At 38.2% G+C, this 13,203-nt stretch overlaps 1 protein-coding gene across 2 annotated transcripts; it reads right to left on the bottom strand.

Annotated features, from left to right (window-relative positions):
• Window positions 1-603: 603 nt before the first annotated feature.
• On the bottom strand, window positions 604-13,188 carry phf12b (PHD finger protein 12b). Of its 2 annotated transcripts, none has more exons than XM_067364831.1 (15): window positions 12,529-13,188; window positions 11,861-12,039; window positions 9,416-9,488; window positions 7,024-7,441; window positions 6,823-6,943; window positions 4,822-4,954; window positions 4,395-4,559; window positions 3,489-3,641; window positions 2,861-3,383; window positions 2,536-2,643; window positions 2,274-2,432; window positions 2,089-2,187; window positions 1,925-2,007; window positions 1,673-1,811; window positions 604-1,591 (listed from the first exon to the last, which is right to left on the bottom strand). In XM_067364831.1, the coding sequence occupies exons 1-15, from the start codon at window positions 12,592-12,594 to the stop codon at window positions 1,227-1,229; spliced, it is 2,784 nt and encodes a 927-aa protein (XP_067220932.1). In that variant the 5' UTR covers window positions 12,595-13,188; the 3' UTR covers window positions 604-1,226. The 2 variants fall into 2 exon arrangements, with proteins under 2 accessions (XP_067220932.1, XP_067220933.1); XM_067364832.1 differs by lacking the exon at window positions 12,529-13,188 and adding an exon at window positions 12,337-12,473.
• Between the last annotated feature and the right edge of the window lie 15 nt (window positions 13,189-13,203).

Here is a 13,203-nt window from a genome sequence, read left to right as displayed (position 1 = left end):
AGCAACAGAACACCCGAGCGAAAACGACAGGGCAGCAGCCGAGCGGAGTGATATTTTCCTGTTGCAGAGCGTTCAACACAAACACTATCGCATTCTCCGTTTGCAGTGCGTATTTCCCCCCAGTGGCCATGTAAACAGGTTAGTGCATTCACACGGATGAAGCCTGGTATTATACCGAATTATGTGACCATACACATAATGTAGTGATGGTAGGATTAGGATTGGCTTGGCTCAATACAGCGTCATATAATTCAGTGTGTCACAGAATTCGACACAACACCGGCGTTGCAGCGATTGTTTCCTCAGTCTGTTTTTGACGTTCTGCACGCGCTGAATTAAATACATTTGTAGTAATTTCACCACAAATGCCTACCTCATATTGTTTCTAAACTGTATGACGGATATATGTGGAATATAAAAGAAGATAATCTGAAAAACGTCTGTTTTTTCGTCCATACAGTGGAAACTAAAACGGTTTTGTTACCAACATTCTTCGAGATATATCCTTTTGTGTTCCACAGAGGAAAATCATACAGATTTTAAACAACATAAGTGTAGGTAAATGAATTTATTTTAATATACACAAAAATCATAAAATGGTCTGTTATTTAAAAATCTTTATATATTTACAATGTAATGACATACATGTCAGACGTTTTCTTGCTGACAAAATGACACTTCAGTCACATGTACATGACCAAAAGAGACAATTTTAGTTGAACAACTAGCTTTATACACAAATGAACTTCACAACCAAGGCTGTAGAGGCTCTAACACTACAGAGAAACGGACAGTTCCAGAAGAAAACTAGAACGATCAATGATTCTGCTAATAAATCCTACAAAGGTATTTGCACATGTATGCACTTCTGCATATAGTTACCTAGTGTGCAAAAACTGCAGAAAAAAAGAACAATACATTTTTTATAACAAAATAAAATATTTTGGAGTAAATATATTGTTCAAAAGAGTACATAAAAACCTCTTGTACTGACACAAAGTATACAGGGTGTAGTGTCGACAAGAGAGGTTTAGGGGAAAAATCGAACATCTGCTGCTCAGTCAAAAGGTTTTGCATAAAAAAAAAAAAATGATAGAAATGTAATGTGCAAACACTTTGTCCGTAACACCCAGCACCCAAAGTACAAATGAATGAATTAACCGCATTATCAAAGTTCCTCTATCCAAACTGCATTTACGGTCCATCGTGTTTAAGAAGAGGATGGGTTATGATAAAGACTTGGACTGTAGCACTGGCATTTGGTGGAGTTTGGGAGTCTGTGCGTCAACCACTTCAGTCTCTTCCTGGCTAACGGTGGTGGATGTCTCCTCTTTTTTGGGTTGGTTGCTAGTAAACTCTGTGATGCTGAATAGGAACTGCATGCAGCCCACTTTGATGCAGCTGCTGTGGTGAAGCAATGCTGTGCCCTCCCAGCCGGCTCCGCTGCCCCCTATCAGGCTGGAACTGCTGGCTTTGCAGTTGCAGGGGGACTTGGGTCCTCCTTGAGCCTGGCTGCTCATCATAGCACCTACGGGCATCAGCACTGCCTCCGCACACACCTCTCCCAGATTCTTCCTTGACCTGTTGCCTCCTGCAGATTTACCATAGGAGATACAATGCATTACGACAATCATATAATGCATCACAAAAACAAGACGTGGGCGGTACTCACTGATGCTGTTTTGTACTTTGGACGCGAGCCCACTGGGTGAAGTGATGTTCGGTTTGTCAGAGAAGTCACATGAGTAAAGCACATTATCTACAGTTGTTCCATGCTCACTGTAGTTCAGAAGCTCATAATGCTTCGTGTTCTACGAGAAATTAAATATGAATTGATAAACATTCATCTTCCTTGATCTGTTAAATCTGGACAATTACATTCAAATGAGCCTTTAATGAGGCACAATTACTGGATTTCACTCACTTCATCATAAAAGATGCAGGCATGTTTCCCAGAAACGTAATTGCAATGACCGTAGTTTGTAAGGCACACGTCCATTTCAGCACCTGAAACAAAAAAGTTAAACCACCAATGATGCAACTTCAAAATAACGCAATCTCGTTTCTGTTGCATGTTGCGAACCGTACCTGTTCCTATGTACAGAGTCCTATAGCACATGTTGACAGCTGCCCCTTTTCCTGTTAAAGGACACAGTACTGCTCGAGCTTGCACGTCCCTTTTTTGTACTAGAAAAGAGGAAAGACTTGCTACATTATGACTGGAGGGGCCGTTAGAACAGCCTCAACACGATGTGATGAGCGAGTTTTGTTACCGTCTGTGTGTGGGGAAGGTTTGGGCAGAGAGGCAGTGACGGCTGGAGGAATCCCACATTTACTTGAGGGTTGAAGTGATTTGGGAGATAACAGCTGCTGGATCCTCTGCCAGGCCAGAAGTCTGATCAACTCCTCATCCAGCTTATTCATGTCCACTTCTACAACACAGAGAAAGAATTTCATTCCTCAGAAGCAGTGCAAAGTATTATTTCTACTGGAAACATGAGTCAGAGTCATGTCTGGTTGAAGTTGAAATCTTACCTGCATCGCCTTGAACCACATTCTTGATGTAGCTGTACAAGCTGCCTATAGAGGAGGGGAGCGTTGAGCCTTTCCCAACAGACATTGCATCAGGGCTCACTTTGTTCTCTGAAAAAAACAAGACATAAATATGAAACTGTTGTGGACCGAAAAAATCTCTAATCTTAAAAATCCAATTCAGTCTCAATTTGGAGTTTGGAACTACATTTTCTGAATCAGTTTTCCCTTGATTCATTTTTTTAACAATTGCAGGATACATACAATGAATCTGATACTCTTGAATATAAAATTATATATGATGTATAGAGTGATGTAAATGAAATACCTTTAGTTTGAGATGACAAGCTGCTGTTCGTCCCCGAGGAGGAGCTGTGATGATGGGCAGACGTGTCTGAGGCAAGGCTGGTAGTATCTTTCTGCATACAGGAGCTGAGGGGACTGCTACTCTCAGTCTTTATGTCTACATGGTTGGGCAGGGCTGGTTCTGAGAGTGGAGTTTGTAGTCTAGAGGGGCTGCTGGGCCTGTGTGGGATTTCAGCTGTAATGCAGGTTACACCCTCACACACCACTGGCCCATTCACTCCTGTGCCCTTTTCCGCTTGACTGTCAGAATCACCTTGACAAGATCTTTCTCGGCAGCTTTCGGGCTGTTTGGGTGCCGGAGAGGGCAGCAGAGGGGCCCCTTGGGGGCCAACTGGTGTACCGCTGAGCTCCTGTGTCTCCATACACTCCTGCGTCTTCACGTCTGATGTATCGGTCAGCTCCGAGTCCCGGAGGGAAGATGACATCTGCTTAGCAGATAAATGTTTCATAATACTGCACTGAAGTGCAATGACATGACGAAGCCACTGTGGAAAGGGGAAAAAACCTGAATGGTACAGAATCCTTTTGCAGTCATATTTATATAACAGCAGTTACGTCTGTTATACAAACACTTTAAATGGTGCATTTACCTCCTCTTGTTCTTCTTCACTGGTTAAATGTTGGGTAGAAGAAGAACATTCTTGTTCCATGAAATTATTTGTGACCAACTCTCCATTGCGAAGGCCCATTTGATCCATCAGCACAGGGGGGTTTTGGTAGTGACTTTTAATGGCATTAGGGACCTATGAATACATATCAAAATGACAGTCATAAATCAAAACTACCGTCTATGCGAAGATACCTTTGCTAAAATTACCTGACTTTTCCAGCAATTTCAATAATTTCTAGCCAAACAAATTGGAACTGAGGATGATTAGAACATACATTATTGTTCAAAATTTTAGGGTCGGTAAGTTATTAATTTTTTTGTTTCTAAAAACAGTAATATTGTTAAATAGAATTATAAGAATTAAAATAATTATTCTCCATTTTAATATATTTTAAAATGTAATTTATTCCTGTGATCAAAGCTGAATTTTTAGCAGATAATACTCCAGATCCTTCAGAAATCACTCATATGCTGATTTGGTGCTCAAGAATCATTTTTTTCCATCTGTGCTGAGAACAGCTGTGCTGCTTAATATTTTTGTGGAAATTGTGATTAGGTTTTTTTTCAGGATTCTTTGATCTTTTGTAACAAATTTATTTACTGCCTCTTTTGATCAATTAAATGCATCCTTGATGAAATTTTATACATTTTCCCAAAAAAAAAAAAAAAAAAAAAAAAAAAAAAAAAATAAAAACCCAAACTTTTAAATAGAATGGACATAAAGGCCATTTATCTTAAACCATTTAACAGGCCATTTAAGTTTCTACTGTCAATATATATTATATATTTTATTATTATTGTCATCTGACATAAAAGGCCTGGTAAACACTTGTGAAATCCCTTGGTAACCCTAAAAACCATGTTATGTTGCTCTATGAGACTCCACCTTCAATGTCTTTTTCTTGATGTGGCGGACACCTCTGCGGTTGGGATGGTGTTGGCGGTGAACCCATTGCAGGAAGTCCACTTTGACTGCGTGCTGGGACAATCGGTCCTGGAACTGATCAAAAAGCTGGCAACGTGTGCTGAGGGTCACATTCTTTTGGTTTAGCTAGAATGGAAATAAACAACATTTTTTTAATTTTATTTTATAGTATGTAATTTCAGGAGAGTGTAATGAAAGCACAAACAACCAAAAGTAAAGAATAAAAATGAATGAGCTAGTTGAAATATTACAACTTAAATGTGACGCAAATATTACACAAACTGAACAGGGAAAAATACTGTAATCTGCTGTTATTTGTTCTAAAATTATAAAGTGTGCATTGTGAAACAGGCCTAACATGAAGAACTGACAAAAACGAGCCACTCACCACCATGTGCTCTACGTGGTTGGGACACATCCATCTCCCAGTAGGCATGGCAGTGAGAGGGGGGTCCAGGCAGTCCATATGGAACAGGAGCGCACAGTAATCACACTGGATCAGAGGAGCCACCCTGCAGCTCCTATGGAGCAAGAGGAGAGAGAGAACCTGATGCACTGTGCAACAATACTGACAACAATCAATATGTGATTCCATTTGCGTTACATGGGTATTCAAATTCTCAGTCAGTGTTATTTTAATATTATTTATATACTAATACAGTATTTACAAATATCTTGAATTATCTTTTATTGCTATATATTCAGTTTTTTAATTTTAGTATAAGTTTTAGTAATTTTGTTATTAAATGCAAGTAATTTTTTATTAGTTTTTTTTTTATATTTCTATTTTTTTAAAAATTCACGTTTTACTTTTAGTAATTTTAGTACTTCAACTTCAAATCATTTTTAAAGTTTTTCCATTTAATAATAATGCATTTCCATCTAATAAATGTTTAAATTAACAAAAATGATTGTTAACAATAACACCATTCTGAAAATAAATTCAATTTAATCAATTCTCATTTTAAAGAATCAATCTTCTAGTCTATGCTCTTTTCAGTTGATGAATGAACGGAACATTGTATCGCGCCTCCCAAACAATAAATCACTACAAGCTTTATTACTTATGGGCCCGGTTTCACAGACAGGGGTTAGATTAAGCCAGGAGTAGGTCTTAGTTCAATTAGGACATTTAAGTAGCATTTATAAATATGCCTTGGAAAAAAAAAAAACATTGCTGGTGTGCATCTTGAGACAAAACAATGCCACTGACATATTGTAAGATATGTCATTGCAAGTTGCTTTCAGTTAAAACAGCTCAAACATGCATTTTAGTCTGTGAAACTGGGGGATGGCATGACAAAGTCTCAGCTTACAAATTTTGTCAATTTTATTAGTAAATTCAAATAATAAATACCGTTTTGGCACTCTTTAATGTGGTGTGACAGATCGCTGTAGCGCCTCAGTAGAAGCGGCATGTGAACCGATCATCTCTTCCTCTTTACTACTAGTTACAGCACGAAATAAACGTGAACGAATATCAGAAGGAATGATGAAAGATACAGTACAACTTACCGAAATCTGTATCATGTCTCGTAATCGCTCAATCAGCGTTTCAACCGTGGAAAGACGTCAATGAAACAGTTTGAGAACAATTTCACGTAATGTTACATTTACCTCATAAAAGCCATTCAAAACTCAGCTAGAAAAATTAACATATTGCTACATATATGCACTATTGCACATCTATTGTATTTTTTTTGTTACTTAATCTGTTCTGCGATATTTCATGTATGTTGGAATAAGTCTCATGTTTTTATGACAGCCACTATTTAAAGGTTTATATTAAAAAAAACAACAACTAGAAACATAATTATGCCATTAAAAATGTATTATATCATTATTATGTGCAATTGAAATGTAAGTAGCCTATACAAATCAGTTAATTTTAACCTTTAATGGTCACACTTTAGATTAGGGTCCAATTCACACTATTAACTATTAACTACAACATTTGCCTCAATTACAGCTTATTAATAGTTATAATGGTAGTTGTTGAGTTCAGGTATTGTGGGTAGGATTAAGGGATGTAGAAAAAGGTCATGCAGAATAAGGCATTAATGTGTGCTTTATAAGTACTAATAAACAGCCAATATCCTAGTAATATGCATGCTAATAAGCTAGTTAATAGTGAGAATTGGACCCTAAACTAAAGTGTTACCCCTTTAATATTGTAGTGACGTACTAACTGGGGTTCCCTGTATAGTTTACAGCATTAGTTAAGAGATTTTTTTTTCCTTTAAGAAATTTGCCATGATAGGCCTCAATTAATCAATATCAGATTGAATTGAAAGTGAATCATGAAATTTGTTCCAATGCCCAGGCCTAACATACACACATACATATATACATACACATAAAAGTGTCTGTAATGTTTCAGGGCTCTTACTTGCCACAGGTGAAGCACACTTTCACTGGCAGAGGGACCAGCCCACTGGGATCCAGCTCATGTTGTGGCCTCTTTACATTCTTTCCTATTGCCTCCTCTTTCCTTCTGCGCTTACTGCTGCCTAGATACACACACATACAACAGGAGTTATTCAAAGCGCACTTAAACAACACATAGCACAATAGTGTGGGCGAGTCTCACCTGGCAGTGAAGTGGTGCACGTAAGCTCACTGGGCAGCTGGAACTGTGTGGGGTTTCTCTCCATGGCCGCAGCGATCAGCAGCTGAAAAGGTTTCTTCAGGCGAGGTGTGGCGCTCTCGGACTCGGAGCAGTGTACTTCATCTTCAACGTCCATCAGGTCCTCGTCCACGTCATTGTGTTCCGATGGTGTTGGCGTGTCAGTAGACGCGTTGGAAGTGGGCGTTCCAGGACGGCTACTTGTGCGTCGCTCGAGAAGACGGACCTGTGCGACAGCGAGCCTCAGGCCTCCTGACGCGGCAGAGGGCAGTCCATCCAGACGCAGCGTTCCCAGCTCCAGCTCTGCTGCAGGGGAGGAGGACCGCTTGGACAGCTGCCGCTCTAATGCCCCGTTCACCTGCTCTGCCTTCTGCTCACGCTTCTAGAGAACCAGAAAATTATTCTAAAGCTAGTAAGCAAGGTTGCTAAGGCAACAGTTAACATTCTGCAAAGCTAAAGCAGGGGTTCACAAACACATTCCTAGAGCCCCCCAACACTGCACAACCAACAAAGTATAAACATGTCAATAAGAGATTCATTGCACAGCGTAGACAGCTTTATTGATTATAACCAGTGTTTTCACAAGAGTGCAGCTTTGTGCAGGGCTCAACGGATTTTTTCTACTGGCCTGGTCGGGCCAGTGGTTACATATTTCACTGGCCCCACAACAAAAAATTAATAAAAGTACAAGACAAGAAAATGGGCCTATAAAATAAGCATAGTTATTGTTTTCGTTGTCTTTGTTACATTTAACCTCAATAAATAGGGTTATGACACCAAAAGCTACTACATTAACTTATATTTTAAATATTGTTAGACAAATAAACAGTAAGTAATAAAATAGTAACAAATAATCAAATTACGAGTAATAGCACAAATAAATACAACAGAACAAACATATAAATGAAATAAATGGTGCTTTTCAAGTTTTTCATATAGGTTTAAACAGGAGATTTTCAGGTACAGAAATTGTAATCTAATGTATAGCTAACTATATAACTATAGATTAAACTTTATTAAAGTTAATCCGTCAAGAGCAGTTACAGATGCATAAAAATGTTTTTTAATGTCGAAAATATAAAACGTTTATATATATATATATATATATATATATATATATATATATATATATATATAAAAATGAAGACACTTTAAATGTGAAATTAAACCCGTCAGTAGGTGGCAGCAAATCACTGTTAATAAGCGAATCATTGAGATTCAACCGATTCATTCAAACAGCTGATTCATTCAGGTAGTGTTGCTCAGAGACGCAAAACAATTAAACTGTACGCTGAATAAAATCAATATCACATTTGTAATCATGCTAATATATATGGAGAAAATGGCGCTCTTTGTGTATTATTGGTTAGCTATATTGACTTATATAAATATGAAATATATACGGGGCATTTTTGCACATTATCTTGAATTCTGGGCCATTCTAAAGGCATTTTAATAAACTAAATCACGCAGTGAATGCGTACACTAAATATGCACGCGCTTGTCTAAACTACTAGACAACTTCACGTAGTGAATGCGTGCACTCAATGGGTGTGCTTTTGTTTGTTTTTTGTAAAGTGAGGGACATACTCGATAATATTAGATCGTTAAATCAACAAGGACGATATCATAGACGATATATAACGCACACCCTACAGCACTGGGGAAGTGACCGTTCAGTCTACAGTCCCAAGTGTCGTTCACACTGGCCCCGGGCCATCGGGCAGTCCTTATTGTCGAGCCCTGTTGTGTACATCACGTTGTAATTGACAGCTTCCGTGAATATAATGGCAGCGATCTTTGCTCGCTTTTATGTACGTAATTTCATACTGCAAAGTTTCAACCATACTTAAATGGGCAACTGAATCCGACTGACAGTGATAACCATGGCACTGGACGAAATTTGATACTGTATATCAAATGATCTGTGCAAATGATCTTGGAGTGTAAATGCAAAATATCAGACCTGCCAATATTTTCTATGTAATGTGTTACTTTGTTGTTCATTTTACTTACTTTTCGAATCGGTCACTCAGTGACTTTTTACGTATAAATGCACAGATTTTTAAATATATAATAGTTCTAAGCACATTGTTTTATGATCTGTCCTGACAGAGATTAATTTTTTATTTCATAAATAAATAGGATAAGTTAATATCCTTGGCATTAATTTTAGATTTATTGTCAGGACTGGGCTCACAGTTCATGTGGCTAAGGTACTTTGTACTGTATGTAAATTACCCTGTTCATCCACCACCACTGAAGACCATTTTTTAAAAAAAAAAAAAAAAAAAAACCCTGCTAAATGTGCAAAGACAATGCAAGACAAAGCAAGGGCAAATATGACTGCACCAACCTTTTTGCGCACGCTGCAGCGATGACACATCCAGTCACCAGGGGGCAGCATCTCTCTGCTCAAAGGTGGATTACTGTGAAGAATGATATTTCATTCACAAATCTGGATATGTTCAGAAACACAATACTGCTTTTTACACATTTTAAAATGTATGTGAACTGCATTTTCATGTAAACTCTGCTGCTGCATTTTTGCATGAAAAATATAGTGAAAGTTCACAGGTATTATTCAATGTGCTAGATGCAAAAAAAAAATCTAAAAATAAATAAAGATAAATAAATAAATGATGCTGCAATTACATTGAAACATTACATTGTTTTGGTCTCACAAATCTACAAGTTAAAACAGGCTTAACCACAAGGACTCATTGTAATATTTAGGTTACGTGGCGCAAATGATGATTGACATGCCACAAATATGCAAATATAATTCTTTTTTTCTTTGTCATACAGTCACTGTAGACTAGCTTTATATTACATCAGCCAAAATAAGGTTGAATCAATTTAATGTGAAGCACAGCCGAACAAATCAGGACAGAGATGTTGAATAACAATACATTTACTTCCTCTTAGTGATAAGCACAGGACAATAGCAGTAAAAACTAAGAGTTTTCTTAATAGGGCATGGCAGAAAACAAACATTAAAAGGCTATCAAATGAAATGAAGCAGAAGTGACACTATCCAAACAAAACTTCCATGATAAGAGATTATAAGACACAGCTGAGCCTTCAAAATGAGAGGAATTTATTCTTACATGAGATGTCAGAAGAAAAAAAAAAAACTTGTAGGCATCAATTACTTTTTGTTCTTGGAGTAAATGTGCATTACTACTTTAGCTCAAGCTCAGGCTGCCAGTGAACAAAATAATTCTAAATGTCCTTTTCTAGGCCCTTTTTTGGAAGAGGAAGTGGTGTGCATAAAATAATATGCAAAGTTAGCAGTCAAGCAATCTGCAGTGATTATGCTACAGCGATAAGCTTCTGCATGCTGAACATATGCTGAACTGCCAAACTGATTGTAGTTTCTGTTACTGCTACAGTTTTATTCCCATAAAAAAAATGTATATAAAAAAATTAAAGGTGCAACCATTACTACAAACATAAATTAGAGAAATTATAGCTTTAATTCAGCAAGGACACATTAAATTGATCAAAAGTGACATTAAAGATATTTATAATTTTAAAAATGATTTATATTTTTATTTGTTTCCACAAAAATGTTGTCTTTCTTGAGAACCAAGTCAGCATATTTGAATGATTTCTGAAGGCTCATCTGACACTGAAGAATGGAGTATTCCTTTGCATCACAGGAGTAAATTACATTTTAAAATAGGCTATATTAAATTAGAAAATCATTTGAAATTGTAATATTTCACAGTATTGCTGTCCAAACTTTAGAACGGTCATGTGTTTGTTTTTTTTCCATTTAAAGGGTTAGTTCACCCAAAAATGAAAACAATTTAATTTATTACTCACCCTCATGTCGTTCCACACCCGTAAGACCTTCGTTAATCTTCGGAACAAAAATTAAGATATTTTGTTGAAATCCGATGGCTCAGTGAGGCCTGCATTCACAGCAATGACATTTTCTCTCTCAAGATCCATAAAGCTACTAAAAACATATTTAAAACAGTTAATGTGAGAACAGTGGTTCAATATTAATATTATAAAGCGACGAGAATATTTTTGTGTGCCAAAAAAACAACTTTTCAACAATATAATGATGGGCAATTTCAAAACATTGCTTCAGAGCTTTACGAATCGATTCGGCGATTTGGATCTCCTATCAAACAGCTAAACTGCTGAAATCACATGACTTTGGCACTCCGAGTCACTGATTCGATTCGTAAAGCTTCTAAGCAATGTTTTGAAATCGGCCATCACTATATTGTTGAAAAATAGTTATTTTGTTGTTTTTTTTGGCACACAAAATATTATATTATATTAAACAAAACATATCGCTTTATAATATTAAGGTAGAACCAATGTAGTCACATGAACTGATTTAAACATATTTTAGTACCTTTATGGATCTTGAGAGAGGAAATGTCATTGCTTTGAATGCAGGCTTCACTGAGCCATCAGGTTTCAACAAAAATATCTTAATTTGTGTTCCAAAGATGAATGAAGCCCTTACGGGTGTAGAAAGACATGAGGGTGAGTATTTTTTCATTTTTGGGTGAACTAACCCTTTAATGTTATGTTGACAGCAATAAATTCAAACACTTTCGCTAGAAAGTTTATACAGTATAAACCATTACCAACCACTCTAACTAGTACTTCCAATACTACCACAAGTCGCCCTCTTAATCCAAAAACCCACCAACCAAAACAGGTCAGCAGCATAAACAGACATGTACATAAACACAGACAAGACCAAACAACTGGCTCGGACCATTCTTACAGTCGATCCCTGACACTATATGAAAACGCATTGCAAACATACCAGCACTGCAGGTGAAAAGCAGCCGGACAGTGATCGCAGCAGAGCAGATCTCCTCCCTCACGGCAGCTATCACAGGTGTCATGGTTTGTGGCTCGGCCTCCTCTTCTGGTCTCCCTCTCTGGTTTACGTCTCTTCTCTCCATCCTCAGAGCGCGGAGGTGCGAGCAGCTGTTGAATTTGCTGGAACATAATGGCAAATATATTTTAAGCATGCATGCAGTGTTACCTCCTGAAGTGTTTCAAGTGACAGAAAGTCTATTCACACATTTAACGGGTGTCTCCAACCTAACCACTGCAGGTTTTGGATATAATCCAAATCTGATACACCCATTGCAGATTTTGGAGTAAAATCGAGTGTTAGTAGAGAAAACCTCAGAGTGTGCAGCCCTGGGGGGCCTCCAGGACCACTGCATTCAACTACGAGGAGGTCATTAAACTTTTTTCCATGTCAAATCAGATCTGGTCACGTGAGCTCACCAATGAAAACTGTTCGGTTGCTATATAGCCAAGTTTTGTTCACGTTTCTGCAACAGGCCCAGCTCTGGATAAAGCGACTCAAGTCCATTCTGCAACTTACTGTCATTCGGATTCATTTAATCCTTGTATGCCTGTATTATAACTCGCATAAGGCAGTGATTTGTGGCACAGCTGAAGGGCAGACAGGCTTACCTCCATTAGGCCCCCAGACGTGTCCAAATCGTAGAGAATCTTCGGGGTCTCCATTTTGTCCCACATTCACACTGCTGAAATGTAGCATGAACACAAAACCGAACAGCAGTTCTCGCTTTCTCCAAATCCAGTCGGGTTTTTGTGCTGTCCTTCAGCCGTCCGGGAGAAATTAAACTGGTCGATAATCTAACAAGATAGCGGATTGGCTACTCGATGTTCGGCTAGTTAGCAGCTATCAACAAACAAAAGCACACATGTCGCCGGAGGTCTGGTGCAAAACGAGAGCTGATGAATCGCCCAAAGTCTCATTTAAGTGCAAATATCCTTCCTATTTTGAATGCAAGTTGTTGTCTTGTGCAGTATTGAGGGGTTCATATGGGATGTAAAGGCCTAGCTCGCTAGCCTAGCAGCATCCTCTGCTTCAGCAGCAGCCGCCTGCAAAGATGCATGTAGAAATCCACAGCTGTCTGTCCCCATCGCATACTGACCAAAAAAGCGCTTTCCTTCACAAAGCAAGTCTGCTGGATTGATTGTCGGCGGTTAGGTCCTTATGTGCAGAAACACTCGTGAATGGTGTTCAGATGACAGCAGTGAAGAGCAGAAGTGTTGTTATGAAAAGCCATTGCTAGTAGCTATGCTAACTGGCTGGCGCTGCCCTCCTCTGACTCGAGCTGG

The sequence above is a fragment of the Chanodichthys erythropterus genome, chromosome 17, assembly GCF_024489055.1.
Source record: "Chanodichthys erythropterus isolate Z2021 chromosome 17, ASM2448905v1, whole genome shotgun sequence".
NCBI lineage: Eukaryota > Metazoa > Chordata > Actinopteri > Cypriniformes > Xenocyprididae > Chanodichthys > Chanodichthys erythropterus.
This window is presented reverse-complemented; position numbering and strand designations above follow the sequence as displayed.